Source organism: Cyrtonyx montezumae, unplaced genomic scaffold, assembly GCF_038088225.1.
Source record: "Cyrtonyx montezumae isolate F1298 unplaced genomic scaffold, pur_monq_1.0 scaffold_6, whole genome shotgun sequence".
NCBI classification, from domain to species: Eukaryota; Metazoa; Chordata; class Aves; order Galliformes; family Odontophoridae; genus Cyrtonyx; species Cyrtonyx montezumae.
Genome location: NW_027072067.1, coordinates 18,777,495 through 18,800,579, shown reverse-complemented (window position 1 = coordinate 18,800,579; position 23,085 = coordinate 18,777,495). Strand labels below are relative to the sequence as shown.

At 49.2% G+C, this 23,085-nt stretch overlaps 3 protein-coding genes across 4 annotated transcripts; all 3 read right to left on the bottom strand.

The window, feature by feature from the left end:
- Positions 1-666: 666 nt before the first annotated feature.
- IRAK2 (interleukin 1 receptor associated kinase 2) lies at positions 667-12,439 on the bottom strand. Its single transcript, XM_065749933.1, has 13 exons — positions 12,329-12,439; positions 11,898-12,077; positions 8,740-8,910; positions 7,879-7,985; positions 6,352-6,550; positions 5,881-5,941; positions 5,351-5,465; positions 4,525-4,634; positions 3,974-4,169; positions 3,235-3,297; positions 2,021-2,221; positions 1,343-1,859; positions 667-1,084 (listed from the first exon to the last, which is right to left on the bottom strand). Exons 1-13 carry the CDS (start codon positions 12,432-12,434, stop codon positions 966-968), a joined length of 2,145 nt encoding a protein of 714 aa, XP_065606005.1. The 5' UTR covers positions 12,435-12,439; the 3' UTR covers positions 667-965.
- Positions 12,440-13,959: 1,520 nt separating this feature from the next.
- VHL (von Hippel-Lindau tumor suppressor) lies at positions 13,960-14,802 on the bottom strand. Its single transcript, XM_065749367.1, has 3 exons — positions 14,541-14,802; positions 14,345-14,455; positions 13,960-14,209 (listed from the first exon to the last, which is right to left on the bottom strand). Exons 1-3 carry the CDS (start codon positions 14,800-14,802, stop codon positions 14,031-14,033), a joined length of 552 nt encoding a protein of 183 aa, XP_065605439.1. The 3' UTR covers positions 13,960-14,030.
- Positions 14,803-16,105: 1,303 nt separating this feature from the next.
- Positions 16,106-21,430, bottom strand: THUMPD3 (THUMP domain containing 3). Of its 2 annotated transcripts, none has more exons than XM_065749328.1 (9): positions 21,254-21,430; positions 21,063-21,140; positions 20,058-20,582; positions 19,032-19,162; positions 17,835-17,904; positions 17,345-17,460; positions 17,067-17,177; positions 16,731-16,854; positions 16,106-16,477 (listed from the first exon to the last, which is right to left on the bottom strand). In XM_065749328.1, the coding sequence occupies exons 1-9, from the start codon at positions 21,413-21,415 to the stop codon at positions 16,346-16,348; spliced, it is 1,449 nt and encodes a 482-aa protein (XP_065605400.1). In that variant the 5' UTR covers positions 21,416-21,430; the 3' UTR covers positions 16,106-16,345. The 2 variants fall into 2 exon arrangements, with proteins under 2 accessions (XP_065605400.1, XP_065605401.1); XM_065749329.1 differs by having other exon boundaries at positions 17,067-17,174.
- Between the last annotated feature and the right edge of the window lie 1,655 nt (positions 21,431-23,085).

Sequence of the window (23,085 nt, the reverse complement as noted above, 5' to 3'; positions counted from 1 at the left end):
GAAAGAATAAAACAATCGACTTTGTGACTATTTTTACAGCTTCCCTATTTCTGGCTCTGTCATGAAAGGAGAACAAGATCTTTGAGGTATTCCAGACACAACTGTGTCTGAATTATCTTTCCCAATTCAAAAGTATGAATTTTTCCCTTCATCGCCCTCTTTCCAGCTCATCTCTGTATTACCCATTGCCCAAGTAAATACAACAAATCAATTTTAAATCAAGGTATTTTAAATTAAAATCCAAAATATATAATGTTAATAATGCTTAAAGGACACTTAGGGAAAAAAAAGAACTTTCAAAGATAAGCTATTTAGTACTAAATGCTGTCCTAAAGCTGCTGGCAGCAAACCTTGCTTAGACTCTAATTACATAATGCATACAGCTCGTACAGCAGCCCACACAGCAGATCAGCATGTCTTCAGTTATTTACTTACAACTACTTTCAGTGCAATTCAAATTGAGATTAGCCATATAGAATACATCTGAGAACTTGCATAAAAATTCCCTTCTCTGATAACAGAGTGTTTTGGGGTACACGGACTGAGTCTATGAAATAGATCATTTGAAAACTTGAAACCTTCTCCAGTCTCTTCAAAGATGTACCTCCTCATACACAATGCAGTGGCAACAAAGGGCACTGCTGACCAATTGTGGATCGGTGTAACTTCTTGGACTCTGATTTTTTAATAAGACACAATGTGTAGATACTTTTTGAAATACACAACAAAAGGACCTTAAATCTTTTCATAATGCAGAGCTGCACCGTGCTTTAGCTTGTTTTTGGAAAGATATTCCCTGTTCCTTCTCAGTGTGATTGCTGTTGTTTTCTTCAGAGAAGGGTAAGGTTTCTGATCCAAACGTGCTACTTATCCTCACAGAGAGGTACACTTTTACCGTCTTTCTAACAAAGAGGCAGTCCTTATTTCTTCTTATAAATTGGTTACAGATAATGAATCCATTCAGTTTAAGAATCAAAAAGTTCGGAACTGCTTAATTTGTCTTCTTCATACAGCAAAATATTTTCCATTAGCTTCTTTTTTTGGTCATTTATCTTTATTTTCCAAGATTCCTCTCTGGCTAATGCTGAAAAACAAAAAATTCCAAACACTGAGAAAAAATGCACCTGTGTCTAGGGCACAGACAGCAATTTTTAATTAAAAATCTGGTTTAGAAAAACTGACAGAAAAAAAAAACAGAGAACATTCTGTAAAATCACAAGCAAGGAGTAAGAGCTTGAACTGTTGTAACGACCTGGGTTAGAACAGAAGCACGGACACTTCTGCCAAAACACCCAACGATCTCACAACACTGCACCCACCCTTCAGATTTACCCAGACTTACGTGGGGATGAACACGAGGGCTCAAGGCCTGCATCTTTTGGTTGCGATGTGCTTTGTGCAGTAGAAGCCATTTCCAAGTTGTCATCACTTCCGATGCATAATACATTTCTTTCCTGGAGTCCATTTGCTTTCGTTTTCTCCTTTATCCTGCAGTCAGAGCTCACCATCTTTTCTGAACTGTTGCAGCTGTTGCTGGGTAGCTCACGTGCAGGTTTTTCTTCAGGATTCCATATGAAACTGGTCGATTCGTCTGACTCACAAGGCACCCTTGACACGAGTTCACAGCAGGTGTGGGGTGACACGGCTCCTAGTGAAGGCGTGCACTGAGCAGTGCTTGCCAGCACTATGGGCTGTGTGCTGTCCTCTTTATTCTGCCCCACAGAAGGGACATCCACGCTGACATTGGCTGTCTCATCGTCAGTTTCTTCTGGAGTATTCATGGAAAACCCAGAAGTGCTGCCTCCAGAGATGTAATGCTCTCTCAATGTATTGTCAGCTGTCTCCATAATTTCAAGCACCTGTTTTTAACAATTAAACATGTGAATGCAAAATAATCTCTATGCCTCTTCTTACACATATTCTTTAATCAACACTCCAAAAAAGTTGGGGCACAAATGTTGCAGCTTTAGACCTTGCTGCCACGAAGGCTACATCCTCAGTCACATTGTTAAAATATTACCTCTGCTATGTTAGAATTCTTCTTTCTCAGACAAAGGCAGATGGCTGAGGCAAAATCAACAGCAACCTCTTCCAGCAAGTGCCCTGCTTTCTTGTCCAGGTATTTACAGCATATTTCCTTGGCAGCTAGCTTTTCCAAATTCTTGACTTTGGAGCGTGAGGTTTCTTTTGCTATTTGGATTTCATCAGCAATCAAATCTTTCTGTTCAAAGGAAAAAGGTACATTAGTGAAGGCCAAATTAACACCGATGTTTAATCCCATCTGAATTGCTGAGAACAGGAATCTTCCCATGCACTTGTTGTTATAAAGGCTGGCTTACAGATCTAAGAACTGTAAGTGATCTCCGTTTGTACAAGTGACAGAAATGTTGTTTTCACAGCAGAGAAATGGCCAGTGATTTTCTTTGCACGTCTCTGATGTCAAATTGAGTAAAGCAAACCCAGCTGCTCTATGCTTATACCCACCTAAAGGAAAGAAAAATAGTCACCACTGTGCATAGCAGCATTTCTGCACAGAAGTTTTTCAAACATTTATTAAAAGAAATCAGAAACCTGAGATCATTTGTTTTCTGAAGCTATTTGGACATTGATGAACTGTTTGGAAAACAACCATCTTCCTCAAAGGCTTTATCAACGTGGCAAATCAGGAGTGTATTGCACAGAAGGATTATAGGTGGAGTCTGTGTTTATGAAGATGGAGTTAATGGAATTCAGTTCTGCTGCTTGTGAAAGCAGTTCGTGTGGTTCTAATGCCAGCTTGGACAAATCGGTCAAATACACATTCCAGACACCAACGTAATACTGAATGCCTGATCAACACGGTAACGAGCCACTGCAGCTACAGCCAACCCAGCTTCCCCATTCAGTCCGGCTCCTAACACATCTTCCTGGCACATAAAAAGCCAGCAGCAGCATTTCTGCACAACGTCTGAAAATAAGAATGCTTCAAACCCGTTACGCTGCAGCATCTCCTAACACAAGCGAGGCCAGTGCTCGTGAGCCTGCTGTGTGAAGTGGGAATAAATACCCCACTCACATCTAAAGGTAATAAACATTGATGTTAATGGAAGTATGATATAGTATTTAAAATCACTTCTTTAGGATGTGTAAAGCAAACCACAAGTAACAAACCACATTTCTATAAAATGGGAGTTCACGTCACAACAGCAACCTCATTCACTCGAGTCACTGCCCATTACTTCTGCTTTTCCTTACCAGATAAATAGGGCTCCTTCCTTCATCCAGTGCCTTAATCCCTGTCAGTATCTCTGCCAGGACCTAGGAAGTTTATTTGACAGATGAAACACTTTGTTCACAATAAAATCTATTTTTAAATTTCTGTACATAAAGGAATATCGAACTAGTGAACTGCCAGGGCAATTTAAATTGTATTCTTATTGAAACACTTCACACAGCTTAATGATGCCAAGTTTGGGCAGCACTTATGACAGTTTGGATCTACTTCCAGAGTCAGGTCCAGATTTTATATTTGGTACTACGGATAATTAAAAAAAAACAAATTAAGTTCAATAAGAACACAGTCAGAAAAACCTACATAAGAAATGACACCACAATGAGTAACTTCCTGTTAACGGAGGCATTTGGGACAAGTGACCTTTTAACCTCTTATTTCAGCTAAAATCCCCAATGGACAGATCACATTTGTAGAACCTAACTGAAAACTTTCTGCTGTTTCTTCTCGAACTACCAACCGTAATACATTTTCTGCAATTTTGCCATTCTGTTGTTCGTAAGATTCACATCACTTTGCCACAGACTGAAGCAGATTTGGAGCATGAAGACAATTAAAAACAGAATCTCAGCTTGTTATACAGTTAGCAATTGTGAATGAAATTGCAGGAACAAACCACTCTGCGGGGAACACACTCATACATCTGTTTTCCTGTCTACAATCTTCAAAAACCTCAGCAGGAGATGGAAAAAGGCAACGCACCACACCACAGCCAAACATGTCCACCTTTTCCGTCAACTGCCCATGCCTGATAAAGTCCTCTGGCAGGTAGGTAAGAGAGGCTTGGAGGACTTTGGTTTTCATCATAGTACATTCCGACTTCTTCTCAGCAGAATTCAGCCGCAGGCCTGAATGGCCAAGCTTGGGAGTCAGGTTCTCATCCAACAGGACGTTTGAGCTGTGAAAGACAAACAGCACTGCTCAAGCAATTAATGTGATGTGACATTTTACGTTTCTGAAGTTAACGCAAGGTCTGAGGGGAAAGGTACAGCACTGTGTAACAATGAAAGCATAAAGACCAGCAGAAAGGGAGAGGGGAACTCAACACTCCAAAATGACTTCTGAGGAATATACTTCCAGCATTTATAACAGAGAGAGAAATTTAACGTGATCAGGTCAAGATCCTACACAAGAGATGGCAGAACGACATTACAAATGGGTATCAACACTATAAAAGCTTTCAGGTGCTTCTGTTGAAGAAATCCTGGAGTTAATGAGGGAACAGGTAAGTGCTGACATGCCAAACCCTTCACCTCTTGATATTCCCATGAAGAATTCCAAAATTGTGCAAATACTCCACAGCTCGGATGAGTCCCATAGAAATGCTGATTCGTGTCTCCCAAGGCAGTGGAGTGGAATCATCCTGTAAGGAGGAAATGGGGGGAAAAAAGGTCATTTTATGTTTTTAACAATGAAAACCATATAGCAGCAGTATGTTTTCATCCTAAAGACCGTTTTTGTCCCACTGCAACTGTATGCAAAACACCAGCTGACCTAAATCAAAAGTTTTGTCCAAGGCAGAAGCTTGTGATTTCCAGGCCCAGGAAGGAGCTTCCTCTCACACGCTGTGCTGCATGCCCTGCTACGTGACAACACTGTGACCAGCAGACAGCAGAGATCGTGCTTATGCAAAGCATTGACTACATGCTGGCACAGAGGCACAGGACTGGTTCTGAAGGACTGCTTTTCTGCTCCTTCTGTCGTATCATCTCTGCAGAAGCTCTTCCAATAGGTGTGAACATTTTGAACTGTTCTCTCTTATGCCCTTCTGACATGTTGTAGAAGGTGAATGGAAATGATGAGATTCACATTCCCAATTCCAATTAAATATTCTGATACAGATAGGTATGTTTTGCAGATTAGTTATTACTTCAAAAATCTGAAGGCTGCAAAGCAGAAGCTTTTTATTGACCTGATCAGCTTTGCTTTAGAAAAGCTAAAAAAGGGCCTAATACCCACAGACAACTTTCCTGGGTTCTTCTGCTTTGTTTCTTAGAATCACAAGAGATCTGATTGCTTTCCATGCAATAATGTGACTTGTAATCACAGATAAATAATGGACTCGAGTTACTTCCTTACTTGACACTGAAGTTTGTTCTGTAGTGATCCATTAGGCAGGTATGGATATATCAGACAGTGCAAATCAGATTCTACTGTGAAACCCAGAAGCTGCAAAATGTTGACATGACAACACCTGCAGGCACAGATCAACAATGATTTACAAACAAAATGAGAGTGACACAGGAAAATGCATTCTTAAGCTGGAATAAATCCTACATTCAAGACATTTTGTTCTGTACCCAGCAGCACAGAATGGCCCTGAGTGGGTTAGCAGAAGGGCACGACAGCAGCAGAGGAGAGAGAGGGCTATAGCACAACTGGTTTCCAGCAGCCAGAAAGGACACAGAGCTTCAGAAAGCACCATGCCTTCACCATCTCCAAGAGAGACAGTGGGCTGCGTCTGCTTTGCAGGGATCAGCACATCTCTGGCAGGCAGGCATGGCATTTCCCCAGGCCCCCACCGAGCAGGATACACAGCAGTGTGACTGAACAGCCCAGGAACACAGAGCATGCAGGATACAGACTGCCTCTGAAAGCCGACCGCTCACCGAAAGCAAATCTGTACTTCTGTATGGAAAAATCTTTGGGTGGAATTTGGGCTCGTGCATTCTGTCTGGAAAAAAAAAAAAAGAAAACATGCAATAGACTCTCAACAGTAACTATGAAGGTGCTGCACCCGTTCGGCCTTTCACTAGATGACAACTTTAGCAAACAGGCTGCTTTCACTGATGACCACTTTGTGTCACAGATGACAACTGAAAACAAGAACAAAAACTGGTGTGAAGACATCTCTGATCCTATTATCCACACAGGCAGCTGCCCCCAGCCGTCCCACAAACAGAACTGAACCAGATGAGTACACCCTCGCACACAGGTTTGCTGCATCTAGGTTTCCTTACGCTGTTTCTCTTCTCCTTTCATATAGCAGTTCTTGTTCTCTGCCCACAGGATACTAAATGACAACTGTGTGAGAGATTCTAATAAAATACCTCCTGCAAAGAAAAAAACTAATGGAGCACTTGCCTCTTTCAGTCTTTTGACGACATACACCATGTTGTGCCTCTGACCTTTGTAGACATCTGCAAAAGTACCATCACAAATCCTGCTCTTGTCACTGAACCCATCTGTGGCATTAGTAACTTCTTTCTGAGTCCACAAAAGACTCCCACTGGGGAGATCAGTCATCGTCTCCTGCTGAGGAGTAGAAGAGCTGCAGGGCTACACAGTGGGAGAAGAAACAAGTTAATCTCATAAACATCTGTATGCTTTCTCCATCTCTTTCAGGCATATTTCTTTGTGAGCTAAATGAGCACTGTGACCATTGAGAGAAATTGTGAAAGGCACTGTGCAATCACTTGGTGTGGTTCCCTCTGTGACACCTGTGCTGACTTGTCTTGCTGATAGAAATATTCTTCACAGTAGAAGATACCTGAAAACAGCTAATCTGCATTTCCACCTTTCCCAAACTACAGTTTTCTTTAAAAATCCTTATATGGATTTGAAGTGACACCAATTTAAACCACAAAACCCATTAATCTCTATGCCTGGGGCATCTATCAGGGAACTGGATCAGAAAGGAGTGTCTCTCATGCTATAATGCATTTATTTTCTCCTAAGAATTCCACAGCTACTTCTGAAGTGGTTGCAAAACAGTTGTTTCCAGTCAGACAAGTCCCAGTGCCACTTGTTGTGACAATTCTTTGTAGCCTACGCAGAATCACACAGCTTTCACAACCTTAATTTACTCCAGACTTGAGAAAACAAAACTTTTACTCCCTCTCAGGAAACTCCGAAACTGCTGCGTTCTTTGAGGCAGCCTTCTCCCATTGGTGGGCTCTCAAACCACATCACCTCAGACAAGTTAAAGGTCTTAAAGCAATCTTCTTTAGAAAAAACAAAATAGAACAAAAAGAAGAGGCCAATGCAGGGCTAGGATAGGAGCAGAGCACACACGTGGATCCAGGTAAACCCTCAGAAAGTACAGGGTGGTTCTATCTGGATAAGAGAGCTATAGGGAGGAATAACAGGAGCATGAGCAAAGCAGCTCACGGTGACATGGCTGAGCCTTGGCACGGCACTCAGAGGGATGGCAGATCTCCACCCTTGGAGGTTTTCAGTTTTCAGCCACATACGGCTCTGGGCAACCTCACTTAAATGTGACATCAGCCAGGTTTCAGCAGGAACCACATTTTAAATGTAAACTAAAAAAGTACAACATTCCAGCTAGTCAGGGGTTCATGCTGTTCTGTCCTATGATCCCACAGGAAATGGTGGAGTCTGCTGCAACATCTACACTGGGAGTTCCTTCAAAATTAATTGCTATTTGTGGGCATGTTAGCCATGCTGAGCTATGTGGCACTATTAAACATATCCCTCACTGCTCCTTCGCTGGCAAAAAAAGCAACAAAAAAGTGAAGCAAAATGTAAGTAATTAGTGCTACATTCAGCCTAAACAGAAAGTTGAAGAATAAACTTTAACTGAAAAATACAGAATGTCATAAAGCAAATTGTCATTGCTATAATGAACGAGAACTAAAGGGACTTACCTTCACACTTGATGAGACAGAAGGATTTGACTGTAAGGATTTCAAAAGGTCACTCGGGGGAGGTGGTGGAGAGGGAAGCGAATACAAGGTTCCTTCAGAAACAGCATCTGAAATTGAATCAGCAGCACTGATAAAACACCTCCTCGTTGTGACACTGCTGCCACTGATTCATTACAAGCATCTTGGATGTCCTGATGAAATGCTGAAGCACGCAGAACCAGGACAGGCTGTCAGAATGGGAAATGTCCCGGCCCCAATTTTTGACACGGCTGTGAACGTCTCTCCAGCCCCAGCACAGGGACACGGAGCTTCCCGAGCCTCCACCAGCACTGCTGCTCCCCTCAGCACACCGCAGCTCTGCTCCCTCCATCAGACAGAGCCCTGCATGATGTGGGCACAGCTGTCCTCTGGCCTGGATTTATGTTGCATGGAGAGAAGAACTGAGGACACGAGGTGTACGCACAGATCTAGTGTTAGCATGGGGATGAGATGGGGCCAGGACGCTCACATACACCTGGGAGAAGTACTCCTGAGATCCCACAGCATCTCTCCAATTCACAGATACATTAAGTTGAAAAGGACCTACAAGATCATCTAGTCCAACCATCCTCCTATCATCATCCCTACCCACTAAGCTACCAAACTGAATCCAAGCCACGAGAGATGCAGAAAGGAAGGACAGGTGGCTGTGTGATCAAGCTAGGAACTGACAGCTCAGGAGACAGCAGTGCTAGGTGAAAGGCAAACATTCAATTGGGAGCATTCTGAACAGGAGTGCATTCATTTACACCCCAGTGAAAGTCAGCATAAAGCATTCTTGTCTGCATGGCCATTTATTTGCTACAGGGATACTTTACGTACTATGTGCTGGTGATGTTCCTGGCTGTGAAGGCTCTGGTGGTGGCAGCAGACTTATCTCGTGTTCTCTCTCTTTGTGTTTGCTTTCTGTGGGAGTTAAAGACACGTTCTCCTGTTTAGGTGGTTCTACCAGCTCTGCTTTTTCCGAGGGGGTAACGCTGGAGGGTGATATCCCTGCAAAGGAGACCAAAGGAGAGGTGGAGAGCACTGTGCAGAAGGAAGTCTGACTCTAATCAGTCATTAGAAAGCAATCCCTGTCAGGGAAATGGATTATACATTAGAATGAACATTATAAATGCTTTATAGTTACTGTTAAATTGTTTCAGTAGCATTGATATGTAAATTCAGACTTGAGAAGCTCAGACATCTTAGAGGGAAACATTAAAATGAGGTTAGGTTACTGCTGGGACAGGAACACTGAAAACGAAAAGATGTGAAGAGGCTCTGGAACACAGAGCTGTCAAAACCTCCCACGGTGTGGACGGAGTGACTGAGCTCCGCTCCTCAATGGAGGGGAGGAGCCTGGAAATGCTGAGTGTGTGCTAGAGATGACACAAGAACTTCCTACTGCCTGCCAATCACATTTTCCTGGTTATATTTCTGTACTCTGGTTTCTATCTGCCATCTTTTATCAGCAATATATTTAGCATTTACGTAAAAATAAAAATGCATGTTTTGATATGAAAGAGAATAAGCACAAGTACGAATACAAGCTTTGCTTTGTCATGCTGTTTTATCAGCTTGTCATCTTATGTAAAAGCCACAGCACTCTGCATGTGAAATCAGGCGATGGTTTGTGTCCTGCTCTGGGGATACGTGAAACAAGAAGGAAGCAGGAGCTGTGCTTAGCTGTCTGTGCTCCTCACAGCCCTCTTTCAGTGCAGCTGCAGCTTAGAAGGTGAGGAACGGCAGCTGCAGGGCACCGCGGCTCCGACCATAGAAGACACACCTGCGTCTGGAGTCTGTGGCACTGATCTTCAGTGTCACACGTGAACACTGCTCTGAAGGAAACGATGTCCTCAAACTGACACTACAGAAAAGTCAGCTCTGTCCCTTCGCTGAAGCTCCAGAACGCCGTGAGATCACAAATGTCACAGGTTCTGGAAATCACTAGGGTTGAAGCAGCCTTCCTCTGTTCCGCAATGACCGACCTTCCCCTGCCAGGACTTGAACCTAGAAGCCTCGAAAATTAGGGTCACTTCCCCCTTTCAACCTATTTTTCAGGGTTTTTCATGAATTTTGCAACTTCCTGTGCATCAGACACACCAGTCAGCACTGAAACTAAAGAACTAACACAGGAAAAAGTTCATTCTTACATATATCCAGAAACGGGTCTAGGGTAGTGCAAGAAACTGTCGGGAGAGAGAGGAGAGAAAGTTCTCCTGCAAATGTGCCTGCAAAACATTCAGCTGGGCGCCCTGCCTGGCTCTGTCAGTCGGACTGATCAGTGACGGTGACACGGTCACCGTGAGGAGCTGGGACAGCAGTTCTGTGAAGGGCCAAGAGAACTGAAAACCAAACCCACTTGGAGCTCCTCGCACCGCCCCGCACAAAGCTCTGACTGCACAGATCCTCCCGTCACAAAGGAAACCAGACACAAAGGGATGGGTTTTGTTTCTCAGAAGGTGAGCGCAGCTTTTCCCTGGTCAAGCCACAACACACAGGGTGGGATTACAGAAACATCCAGGAACTCTGTTAAGGAACACAGGGAAGTGAGCCAGCTGCAAACAAAGGTGGGCCCGAGCTGGGCAGGAATGGTGACAAAAGAAGGTGCGGCCGACTGCAGTGTACACAGCAGCACCCAGGAACTGCATGGACTGTGTGAGACACACAATGAGCACAGAACAGAACAGGTACAGCAGCAGAGGGCTGGCCGGAGCGGCTGCGCTGCCCCACCCCCATCAGTGGTGCTGAGCAGCGCTCCCGTTGGGTCCACGGTGGTGGTGCTTCACTTCCAGAGATGGATGTGAGGCACTCTCGTGCTTAATATTCCTTTTTAATCACCAGAAACTCAGAATACCCTCGTCAAAGATTTCTTTTGCAATCCTGAAGTGACGTTTCTAAGTCACACTAACACCAGAAACCCACAAAAAACCCATCTGTGCTATATAAGGACCTGCAGCAGCAGGCAAACGGTGACACGCGGTGGGAGTTTCCACAAGAAACACCTCTCTGTGCCCGCCCTGCCCAGCAGCTCATGGCATAACACGCTGCTCTGGGCTGCCCCCCCGCGCGGGCAGTGCCCCACACACTGCCCATCCCCTGGGAGCGGGACGCTTCCCACGTGCAGCTGCATCACACTTCTGCAATCACTTGGGGCCACGTAAATCTGTAATTTTTCTTTCTAATAACTGTCTACGGAGAACAGGCAATAGTCACACAAGCACCTCGTTCCCAAGGAAGGATTCTGGGGGGGAATACACAGAGAGGGGAACGTAGGCTGCTGTCAGCTTGTCAGGGCAGCCCAGCACAGATGGGAATGCTCCCCGACAGATCCGAGCCAAGGCACCGTCTGGCCCATGGAAATGGATGGCTGCCATTCAAACGTAGGTTTCAATGGAGAAACACTGAAAGTTACATTTAAAAGAGCTGCGATTTCTACAAGGCAATGTTTTGCCTTAATTAAACACAGCATTATCAGAGCGTAATGCTGTCACAGAGAGGTAACTCTGAAGCACAGCGAAGCAGGCAGAGGTGGGAGCAGTGAACCAGGCAAAGTGCTCCTCCTGGGAACGCCATCGCGGCGCAGGAAAGCAGAAGCACCGACAGGTTACTCGGTCCTGACCCTGCTGACACTGAATGTACGATGGCAAAATCCCAGGGGGGAACAGGGGCACATGAAAACCTCACACCTGCACAACTACGCCCGGTGGTGAAACACGGACACGTCACAGAGCCATCCTTCACAACAGCACTGCTGCCCTCGCTCCAGCGGCTCCTGAAGCGCCCAGGAAGACAGCACGAGGTGCGAGGGCCGCGCTCAGCAGCAGCTCCCGCCCCGTGCCAGCCCTCCCCTTCCCACCACCAGCAGACAATCAGGATTGGCAGAGTTCGGGATCCAAGCACGAGATTCCCAGCAAAGAGCTCTGCAGCACACAGCTCATACCGGAGTGGCCCGGGCCTGCGGCACACAGCCCGGGCTCCCGCAGGGCGCTACTCACAGTCCAGGATGACCTGAGCCGCCCGGTAGAGCTGCAGCGCCTGCAGGAGCTCCAGCAGCTGCCGCACGGTGGCCATGCGGACGCCCCACCACCACATGAGCTCTCGGGTGATGCTGATCCCCGTCCTCTCCATGCACTTGATCTTGCGCAGCTCGGTCTGGTCCGTGATCACGTAGGAGGCTGCGGGAGATGGGACGGCTGAGTTACAACGGGGGAGGGCGGCAGCGAAAGCACTGCGCCCTGCGTACACTCACTGGTTCCTTCCATTCGGTTTTAACAGCGGGGACCGGCTCAGTTTCCGCGGACGGAGCCATCACTGCCCCGGGACGGCCGCGGGGGGGGGGGGGGGGGTCGCGGTAACACCGCCGGGCGGCGGCGGCTGGCCCCGAGACGCGGGGGGGGGGCGGGGGGAGCCGGGGAGCCGCGCTCACCGAAGCGCATCCAGTCGCTGTCGCTGAGGCAGTCCATCTTCTGGCAGAAGTCCTCCAGCACCCAGGCCGGCATGCTGTGCACGTACGGCGACGGCGGCGCGGACATCTCGCGGCGGCCCGGCCCCACGGAGCGGCGGCTGCGGCGGAGCGGAGCGGGCCCGGGGGAGGGACCTCCGCGCTTCCTCCTCCCGCCGCGGGGGAGCGGCTTCCGGCGGGCGGGGCGGGGCGGGGCGGGGCGGCGGATCCCCGCCCCGAGGGCGGTCCCGTGCGGAGCTCCGCGCGTTTCGCCGCGGAAGTCGCGCCCGTCGCAGTGCCGCGGACGTGACCGCTCCCCGCCCCGAGGAGCGGGGCAGTCAGCCCGACTGGGAGCTCAATCCCACGGATCCCCGCGAGCGGCATTTCACGAACACGAGTGTAAGCAGACTCAGAGCCACAGCAAAGTTATCGTTAAAGAGTTATCAGGGATTTACAGACTTAGAGAAAGAAGGACCAGTTCGTTCACAAACGCTGAAGAAAATACAAGACCACACGGGCACACTGCACGCTTGGAACGTGTCAGTGTTCTGTTCTACAGCTCTTAGCACAGTGCGTCACGGGGAGAACCTGGCACCACAGCACGGCCTGCGAGCAACCTGCTGCCCTGCAGAGCCGCACCGCGCTGCCTGCGGGGCAGCCCGCGTCTGACGGCACTGCTGAGCTACACACAGACACGCGTTTGTGTATCTGAGGTATGGGGAAGGGAACGCACAGGCCAAGAACCTTTCCCTCGGTGCAGCTGGCCTGCTGAAAAGCTCAGCTCTGCGCAGGGCAGCCAGGCCTGCAGCTGGGGAGAGCTCCTGGGCCTCAGGGGGCACCGGCAGCCCATGCTCCCTGGGACAAGGGGCTCAGGGCACCTGGGAACACTCCCCAGTACAGCACTATGGGAGCTGAGGGTGTGGGCACAGAGGTGCAGAGCAGAAAGGGGTCCCAAAACCAAGATGCAGTCCGTACAGCTGCCAACAGTCCACCATCTAGAGATCAATCAGGCAGGAATTCTGTCACGAAGGACAAATAAGGCATTCATGGCATGTTCTGTGCAGCAATTTGTCAGCCCCACAGTTGCTACCAGGAGGGCTTATGAACACGGAGAGGCCGAGGCTAACACCAAGAGCTTACGGTCTTTCCACCAGCACAGAGGTTAGGGCCGGGCCCTCAGAAGGTGATGGTGGAAGCTCTCACATGAGCACGCTCTGCACTTTGTAATTCAGAACTAAATTTAGCGTGAGAGAGCAAATTTCCACCAAAACCAAATCATTCAAGCAAACCTGGTGCTGCTTTGCCACTGATTTTAGAGTCTGGATTCAGTTAATTCTTGGCATAATTTTCTTTCTAACAAGAGGAAGTTGAGCTGCACGCATTTCCTCCAGACAGAAAACCCAAGCTCGTGTTACCATGGAATGTTCTGAAATGTCCAAAGCAAACTCCTGAGCCCCATCCGTGCCGGGGCAATAGGAGCACTGCCAGCAACGCATGAAGGCAGGAGCAGAGCCCTCCCGGAGCAGTTTGCTCTTTGGCATCTGAGCTACCAGCACGGCAAAGGTTCCACGGTACAGCAGTTAGCTCCAGAGCTCCCACACAGACATGAGCTCGGCACACTTCATGGCAACTGCCCCTCCTAAGCTCGGTGCTCCGCTATCTACGCGGCCTGGAACGCGCGTGCCGTCTATTCGAGGGTTTCCAGCACGTCGCTCCTCTCCAGGGAGAGCCGCTGCAGGTCCTTCTTGACGTCGGGGCGGTCCTCCAGCTCCTCGTAGAGCGAGCGCACGATGTCCAGCTTCCGGTAATCGCCGGGGCTGACCAGGCTGCGCACCACCTGCAGGCACCGCTCCTTCAGCGTGAACACTGTGGGGACACACAGAGCGCGGGCACGGACCCGAGGGGCCCGGCTCAGAACGCGGCCGAGTTAACCCCGAGGGAATTACGACAGACACAGATCGCGGCGGACCGCAGGAGGACCGCGAGCCCGCAGCCCCGCACCTGGCAGCGTGATGTCGGCCTCGCTGACGTCGGGCGCGGCCACGAACAGCTCCTGCCGGTTGACGAGCAGCCCGTCGTGCGTGCCCGCGTCCCGGAACAGCCACAGGTGCCCTGCGGGGAGCGGAGCTCAGCTCCCGGCCCTCATCGCGCGGCCCCTAGCTCCCCCCGCTCCCCTCCCCCCCCCCACCCCGCTCACCGCGGTAGCTGTGCATGATCCGCCCGGTGCGCGGCCGCAGCACGGGGTAGTAGCGCGGCCGGCCCTCGAAGTCCACCCAGATGGGCAGCACGGCGCGCGGGCTGCGGTTGTTGAACACGACCTCGGAGAGCTCGCGCGTGTTGGCGGAGCGCAGGCGCGGCGCGGCGGGACCCGGCCCCGGCGGAGCCATCGCGCACGGGCGGCCCCGCGGCGGCGGCGGCAACGCGCGTGCGCGTCCGGAATCGGGCAGGGCGTCACGCATGCGCAGGGCGCCGCCGGCGCTGGGCCGCTGCGCGCGGCTGCTCGCGAGGGGGCGGCGGTTCTCCGTTGGCGCCGATGCGAAGCGACCCCGCGCTGCTCACAATGGGTCGGCTCCCGCCCCAACCGCAGCGCCGCGGGACGGCCGCACCACCGCGAGTGGTGCGAGAGGGAATGGCCGAGAGGGACTGGCCACAAGTTGCGCCAGGGAAGATTTAGATTAGACCTCAGGAAGCATTTCTTTTCTGAAAGAGTGGTCAGGCACTGGAATGGCCTGCCTAGGGAGGTGGGTGAGGCACCATCCCTAGCGCTGTTCAAGAAGCGTTTAGATGAGGTGCTAAAGGACTTAATTTAGTAGTTGGGTAGAGATAGTGATAGGAGGATGGTTGGACTAGATGATCTTATAGGTCCTTTCCAACCTTATGAACTTATGAGCGCCGCCCCGCCCCGCCCCGCCCCGCAGCCACGCGGGGCCGCTCCCGCTCCTGAACGGAGCGCCGTTCCGGGCCCAGGGCCGCTTTCCATCAGCGGGGCTCCGCTCCCAGGGCCGCTCGGCGCACGCAGGCGGTGCTGGGCTGCACACCGAGCACCGCGGCCCGGGGAAATAACACAACCGACGCTTCGTTCCTTTGCAAACACCGCAGCCTTTACTGCTCCGTAACACCTCCACGCGCGGCAGCGTGCGCTCCAACACAGCGAGCGGGAGCACCCTGCTGGTCGTGGCTGCAGCCCCCAGCGAGCAAGGAAAGAGTACGAAGCTGAGGAACCAACATCAATTAACCTAACGAACCTAATGTATTCTTGTAAATAGGCAGCACTCTGACAGCAGCTCCACTCACCCAACACGCCTCAGTGCAGTGCCACCTGTGTGCCAGCATCAGTGAAAGCTGCAGAGCACTGCTGGGAGTCTCTGCTCCCAACAGTCACTACGAGCACGGGGCACCCCCAGACAGGAGGAGGCACTAACCTGGCACTGAGCTAACAGCCGAGGAAGCAAACAGCAGCATCAGCACGCTGCCCTGCTTTTTCTTACCAGAGCATTAAGGATCTTAATTTACATGTGGGCAATATTATATATTTCAGCTTGGAAAGAATCTAGAGTACAGAGGTACTACCTAAGATAGGTAAACCCTAAGATGACTAACTGGACCACTAAGACTGTCATTTTAAGATACAATTTCTACAGTTTGGGGGAAAAAAAATCAGCTGCTACCTCCAAAATGCCTCGATGTGTTTTCTACTACAAGCAGAGGAAACAAGCATTAAGTGAGAAGTACAACAGATGGAATAGAAAAGTCTTAGGCATTACTAACACCGCTGCCAACTTTCAGCTTGGGCAGCAGGGTGGGAAGAGATCACTCAAGTCAGGTTTCAGAACCACGGTAGCAGGGGGAGTCCTCAGGTTGGTCCCTGGTTCAGTGCTCACATTATGCAATTCTTGTATTGTTTTTTGCTTAGGAACTGAGACACACTCGCAGCTGTCTCCTTTACCACACTGCTCAGCTAGAAGTTCTGGAGGAGTCTGCTGCCTTCTTCCTCGTGGGTGATTACCAGAACGACCTTTTCTCTTCCACTCTTTCCCAGGTGCGTTTCAGGAGATACACGGCAGCGTGAAGTCCCCCCACATTCACCCACACGGTTTGGCTTTTGCGCCAGATGTGTCCCAGTCTCGACAAGGCCTGTGGCAGAAGACAGCACAGATCAGTGCTGGTGGCTCCTTCAGGGTGACATCATCAGGAAAAATTTACCTTAGATTTCTTGACTATCCCAAATCATACCTGAAAATAAGGTCTAAAAACCACATTAAAATACTATTACCTATCTCTTCAGAAACAGATCACCTTTCCACAGTGAAGTCAGCTTAAAGCTTTCTCCAATAGGTTTTCCTATTCAAAGAGGTCTGATTTGCTTCAGGTTTGACTCAGAACATACCTTGACGAAGCATTTCTTGTCCTGTGTGAGCAGCACAGCTCTACCCGTGCCTGGTGTGCAGATCCGCCCCATCTCCGTGAGGCAGGCTGGGTAGAGATCCCAGTTCTTCTTCTTTGACCCTATCCTATAACACACATCAAGATCTCCTTTGTGACTGTTGAAAAATAGCAACTGCAGGTTTTCTTTCCAAACACGGATCAGCTCATTTATCACCACATAAACCTTCAACCTTCCCTCTTAATACAGAGTTAGGCCCAGCCAGGTTACAAGAGAGAACCACCCCACACCGGGACACGCGAGCACACGCAGCAGTGCCCTGTGCTGGTGGCAGCTCACCTCTTCCCAAATGGCATGTCTGACACAATGACATCCACGGAGCCCGTCCGCAGAGGGAGACTGCAAATGTCCCACTGAATGATGTCTAAGGGCACGCCTGAGGAAGAGCTGCTGCAAGAGCAAAGACATCTCAGACATGCTTTACTGGAAACATTTTTAAATTGAACAACTCTATAGCAGCAGCAAAAGAATAAATGGGAAAAGGTCAAGAAAATCTATGCAAAGATTTATTGCTATGAAACGCTACGGGAAAATAAAATCACTCGTGCTGTTCTCACCTTTCCTTGTTTTCATTTTTCTTTAGCAAGGAGCAGATATTGCTTGCTGCTCTCTTTACAGCTTGTGGGTTGTTATCCCCAGCAATGTGGTAGCAACCAGGCCATTCCATTGCTCCCTGGGGGGAAATATTGATGAAGAGTAACATTAACATGAACATCGCTAACACTGCTGAAACAAAACCCACCAGAAAACCCCACCAGAAAATGACAACCCAATTTGAAGTCAATGTCAGTGATTTTAAAATTCTGTAACAGATATGTTACAGGTCTTAGGAACTTAAAAGCTCCAAATTCTTCCAGACTTTGCTTCTTCCTGTTATAGCTTTGGCAAGGAAACTTAAAGCCATCTAGTAAAAGCGTGCTCACAGCAGCTGAGAGGTTGGCGAGGCGCTCCTGTAGTTGGCTGTTCAGTTACTGCCATGAAAACTTACTCGCTATTCATCTGCAGACACTGTCCCGAGATTTACTACATTAAAAAAGGAAGAATCACCTCTATGGGTATCGCACCCGTCCCACACATTGGATCAACTATGATATCCGTCGGCTGCAGATCACAGAGTCTGAAGAGCAGAAAAAGAAATGAGAAGAGCCTTAAGAATATCAATGGCTTGTGCTGACAGAAAACTAAACTGTTTCAATCCCTCCGACTGTGCCCTTCTAACGTTCATAAGTTCATAAGTTCATAAGTTCATAAGGTTGGAAAGGACCTATAAGATCATCTAGTCCAACCATCCTCCTATCACTATCTCTACCCAACTACTAAATTAAGTCCTTTAGCACCTCATCTAAACGCTTCTTGAACAGCGCTAGGGATGGTGCCTCACCCACCTCCCTAGGCAGGCCATTCCAGTGCCTGACCACTCTTTCAGAAAAGAAATGCTTCCTGAGGTCTAATCTAAATCTTCCCTGGCGCAACTTGTGGCCATTCCCTCTTGTCCTGTCATTACTTATCAGGGAGAAGAGGCCTACCCCCTCCTCACCACAACCCCCCTTCAGGAAGTGGTAGAGTGCAATAAGGTCTCCTCTGAGCCTCCTCTTCTCCAGACTAAACAATCCCAGCTCCCTCAGCCGCTCCTCATAAGACTTGTGCTCCAGGCCCCTCACCAGTTTTGTTGCCCTTCTCTGAACACGCTCCAGGGCCTCAATGTCCTTCTTGTAGTGAGGGGCCCAAAACTGAACACAGTACTCGAGGTGCGGCCGTACCAGAGCTGAGTACAGGGGGATGATCACCTCCCTGCTCCTGCTGGCTACACTATTTCTAATACAGGCCAGGATGCTGTTGGCCTTCTTAGCCACCTGGGCACACTGCCGGCTCATGTTGAGCCGAGCATCAACCAACACCCCCAGGTCCTTTTCCTCTCTAACACCTGAATGTTAATTGCACGTAACACCTGAATTACAGTAATTACACGTAACACCTGAATGTTAATTGCATTTAATAATTAGCGTTTACACATGCCAGTCCAGTGAAATCCCTTCAAGGATGTTGCCATCTACTATTCTGAAGACTGGCTACTGGTTTGCAGCAAGTATCTACCTTCCTAAGCTGGAAAACACCCGGTGTTGCTACAGCTCTTCCCTTTTAATAAGGACCAACAACAACGGCTTTTAAGGAAGCAGTGGGGGGGATAAGGCCATTAGTTACTCATTAACTAAGAATGGTATGAAGTTATGCATTTGCACTGACCTAAGCATGCCATAAGCAAGAGTTGAGCGAAGAGTTGTGGGTCCAAAATGCGTAATATTTCTTCTGTGAAGACTCTCCTCAGTTAAGGCAATGCCCACAACTACTTCATTATTGTGAATATTCAGGAGAACCTAAAGAAAAACTTGAACTAAATTTCAGCAGTAACACGACTTTCGCACAGTACACCTGGAAAAGGTTTAAATTGGCAGCTGTGATTTATACCAAAACCAGGAAATACGTATACAAGAGCACTATCCACTGTCTTTAATGAGAGCAAAGGACACAGGTCAGACTGCGTGTTTTTTTCACGTTGTGATGGTGTTTAAAAAGCTTTGCTGAGGAGAAGTGGGGCTAAGTCCTGCAAGTCACAGTGCAGCATTTGCAAAGCAGCAAGAAAAACCCCACGCCTGATCCCCTATGCAATTTGGAAGGTCAAGACATCATTACAAGAAAGGGCACCAGCCCTTAAGAAATTTGCAAGAAAACCACTTCATTTTATTGCCTTTCAAAATGAAAACTTTATGGACCACATCTGCTGGACCTCCTTTCCAAATCTCTGCTCTCTCTATCAAAAGGGAACAAACAGTGGACAACTAATGTAACCCTTTTTGTCCTCTGTACCCATATGAACAAGTAATACAGGAGAGGGTAAAACTTAGCATAAAACCTTTTAGCGTACCCGAGAGAGGAGATAACTTCTGAGCACCAAATCAGCCACTCTGCATTTAGTGATGCTGATCACTTATTTTGAGTGAGAGCGCTTGCAGAGCAAAGAGGAACGTGAGAATGAGAGGAGCCCACACAGGGACACAGAAGAGATTACAGACTAACAAAGCAGCAGCAAGCAGCAGGGTGTGAGGGTACACGTAACGTGCCACAGAAGTACTGCTTCTGAGGAAGCCATGATTTCAGCATTACCGACTTCCAGCTTCAGGATAATCTCCTAAAGGTTAAATCTCCTTAAAGATCTGAGAATCAAAACTAAGAATTAATTTTTAAAACAGAATTACTTCCATGGGACAATACCTCTACATCGAAGTTGGTCATGTCAGCTTTCCACTGGAAGTGCTCCTGCACAGCTCCTCCGAAGTCTCTCGCAGCCTCATTTGATGTAAAACTGTGCTTGTCTCCTGCTCTGTTACACGTAACACGAAACTTCAACACCTTTGCATCTCCTTCATCTTTCTTATCATCACCGGCCTCCGTCCCAGCTCCAGAACTGGTGTGCAGTTCACTTTTAGCCTCTGGCTGCTCCTTATCATCCTCCTCATTTTGTAAGGCCTCTCCTTGTGACTCTTCTGTGCTCTGCCCCATAGCAGGCTCTGCTCCTGCCACGTTTGGGGCGCAGTCCTCCTCCCCACCAGCATCCTTTCCATCTTTTTCCTCTCCTCCGTTGTCATTCAGCTTTTCTTTGCTCACAGTTCTCTGCAGATTATGTTTTTTGCGTTTTGTCTTCTTCTTTTTTAAGCTGTTGTTCAGCTCCCAAATTTTCAAAGGATCAGTCCAGGGCAGTTTTTTAACCAAATCTTCCAAATCCTTTAGTGCATCTTCCTTTAAAAAAGGAAAGAAACTGTACTTCGAAGTCATTCCCTTCCTTTAAAAGCTCCCCTTTTTCTAACCTGCTTAAATAAGTCTTCCACACATTCAACTTTCTGCACATCTAATCACAGCTGGCAGTTTTTTTGTGTAATTTTTGCCACAACTGGCAAAGACTGAGCTGTACTTTACCTCACAGGACCTGCAGCATAAAATCGGTTATCACAGCTAACAGTACATTAAGAGATCAAGGGAATACGTTATTGTCCCACATTCAAGCGTGACCTCCAAGGACACAGCTGCTCTCATTCTAGGTCTCCCCAGTGCTGCAAACACAACAGCTGAGGCACACAACATGACTGCACCTCAGCTTTAACAGCCAACTGGGACAGCATTACAAACATTTTAAAAAGCTCGGTTCACAAAACACTCAAAGCAGTAAAATTAAATAACACTCAAAACCCCAAAGCAGATTGAAAACAACGGGTAACTCACCTTGGTTTCTTTAAACTGATAGTCTTTGAACTCCTGAACGACAACAAACAGATTATCCACAGACCTCAGCCGATGGACCTAAAGCAAGGGAGGGCAGCGGTGCTCAGTTCCCGTCAGTTCCCGTCAGTTCCCGTCAGTTCCCAGCCCGGAGTGGGGGGAGAGAGGGAAGGGGGGGGGGTCGGTCCACGCACCTCGGGCAGGCTGCGGGCCGGCACCTCGAAGTAGATCTTCCCGCGGTCCTTGCTGATCCGGGACGCGGAGCCCAGCTTCTCCTGCACCTCCGCGGCCGCCGTCACCTCGAACCCGGTGGGCACGGTGGCGCCGATAACGGCCGCGGGCTGCTCGGCCGCCATGGCCCGCCGCCGGCACGCGCCGCCTCTTCCTCCTCCTCCCAGCTTCCGCTTCCGGGTCGGGGCCGCGCAGCAGCGCCCCCTGCGGCCTGGAGGTGCGGCCACGCGCAGCGCGTGCGGACCTCGTGGGGTCCGTGCCCACGCAGCAGTGCGTGCTGTGCCCGCGCAGTGACGTCGGGGCTCAGCCGTCCTCGAGTCCCATCCGCCCGAACGGGCGAAGCCGTGGGGGACGCGTGGCTGCCCCAGGATGGGACCCCGTGGCTCCGCTCACTCGTGTCAGTGTTTGGTGGGGACTCCGTGAATTAAAGCTCGGGGCCGACTCGGGTGATTACGTGAATGATCGTGGAGCGGAAAGAAACAGTTCAGCCGTTAAGGCTGAAAAGAGACCGTAGTAACAGTGCAAATTGGAAAGGAAAACGTAAACGGACGCTGAGCACTGAGTTACAGCCAGGACTCGGGGCAGCGCTGTCGTCTTCCCGGAAACGAGCAGATAATTGCAGCAGAAGTTGTCAGCTGCCACTGCCGCTGTGCTGCGCTGCGCTGTGCTGTCCCACCTGGACCCAGGACGGATCTGTGCAGCCTGTTTCCTCCAACACAGTGCAGTGTGAGACTGTGTTCAGACAAGTCACAGGCGAGGAATGTTTTCCAGCCGAGTGTGTCCTTACAGCACTGCAGGGCAGAGCAGCATTATCTCTTCCCTGGAACAGTGCTGCCCCGGATCCTTGCACCCCCTGAGTCTGTGGGAGGTGGGTGCTGGAGCCCCATCAGTGGAGCATGGGGAGGGTAAGGTCGTTTCTTCCAGGGAGGGGAACTTCAAGCAAAAGGCCTTTGTCACTGCAGCACAAAGACTCCATAAAAAGGCCTTGCAGCATGTTTGGCTGACCTCTGGATCCGTTTTTTGCTTTTATTGTTGGGTGTATACTGGATGACTGTCTTAGATTAGAGAATTAAATCTTGTTCCTAGCTCCCTGCTGCCCCTTTTCTCCCAGTGGCTGTTAACACACGTCCACGCAGTGATGTGTGCTGTGCCTCTAAAACAAGCTGGCTGAAGGGCACTGGTCATCTCTGTCATTCTTTGCTGCTCCCCTTCCTTTGCAGTGCACCAAAGCTGCCTGGCAGCCGGCTCTGTGTTCAAACATACTCAGCGAGAAGAAAACAAGCACTTTGTATATCTTCCAATATAGAAAGCTTTTGAGCAGCATCGGGAGCATTTCAGTGAGTGCAGCTTGTCAGGCCCTGTGTTCTGTAACCCCTGTGAGAAAGCACGGCTTGCAGAGGATTTGGGGTGATAGCTTTACCGCTTCCTCTCCAAGGTCACTCTTGCTTTTCAGTTCTGTTCTTAGTCCTGCTCTGCTTACTGCTGCACAGAAAGTTCCCATGGATTTAAGACAGAAATGAGATGACGTTTGGGGGCTTTTGTAGGTACCCTTTAACCTACAGACACCCACCTGTCAGACAGCAGTCAGTTACTTAGAGAAAGCTCTGTAGACACACACACACACAAGAACAAAAGGAAGTTTGTCATTTCAGATTCTTCGCAGCATTTTAACCTCATCTGTCTGACCGATGTGTGACCTGGCAGCCTGTGCTGTAAGCTGCAAACCAGCCCGTGGGGCTGTGTGCTTCAGCCCTGCATGCTCTCCCTGCTGCCTGTGTGGGTTGCAGAGCCCATG

What these genes read in the sequence shown, in the direction of transcription:
- IRAK2 (XM_065749933.1), bottom strand. Translation starts at nt 12,434, where the DNA reads ATGTCCGCGCCGCCGTCGCCGTACGTGCACAGCATGCCGGCCTGGGTG. An exon ending in AGGAACATCACCAGCACATA is followed by an intron (nt 7,986 to 8,739) that starts GTACGTAAAGTA and finishes ATTCAATTTCAG; the next exon opens with ATGCTGTTTCTGAAGGAACC. An exon ending in GAAGTACAGATTTGCTTTCG is followed by an intron (nt 5,466 to 5,880) that starts GTGAGCGGTCGG and finishes CTGTGCCTGCAG; the next exon opens with GTGTTGTCATGTCAACATTT.
- THUMPD3 (XM_065749328.1), bottom strand. Translation starts at nt 21,415, where the DNA reads ATGGCGGCCGAGCAGCCCGCGGCCGTTATCGGCGCCACCGTGCCCACC. An exon ending in ATCAGTTTAAAGAAACCAAG is followed by an intron (nt 20,583 to 21,062) that starts GTGAGTTACCCG and finishes CCTTTTTTAAAG; the next exon opens with GAAGATGCACTAAAGGATTT. An exon ending in ACAAGAAATGCTTCGTCAAG is followed by an intron (nt 16,478 to 16,730) that starts GTATGTTCTGAG and finishes CTTCTGCCACAG; the next exon opens with GCCTTGTCGAGACTGGGACA.
- VHL (XM_065749367.1), bottom strand. Translation starts at nt 14,802, where the DNA reads ATGCGTGACGCCCTGCCCGATTCCGGACGCGCACGCGCGTTGCCGCCG. An exon ending in GATCATGCACAGCTACCGCG is followed by an intron (nt 14,456 to 14,540) that starts GTGAGCGGGGTG and finishes CGCTCCCCGCAG; the next exon opens with GGCACCTGTGGCTGTTCCGG. An exon ending in GGCCGACATCACGCTGCCAG is followed by an intron (nt 14,210 to 14,344) that starts GTGCGGGGCTGC and finishes GTGTCCCCACAG; the next exon opens with TGTTCACGCTGAAGGAGCGG.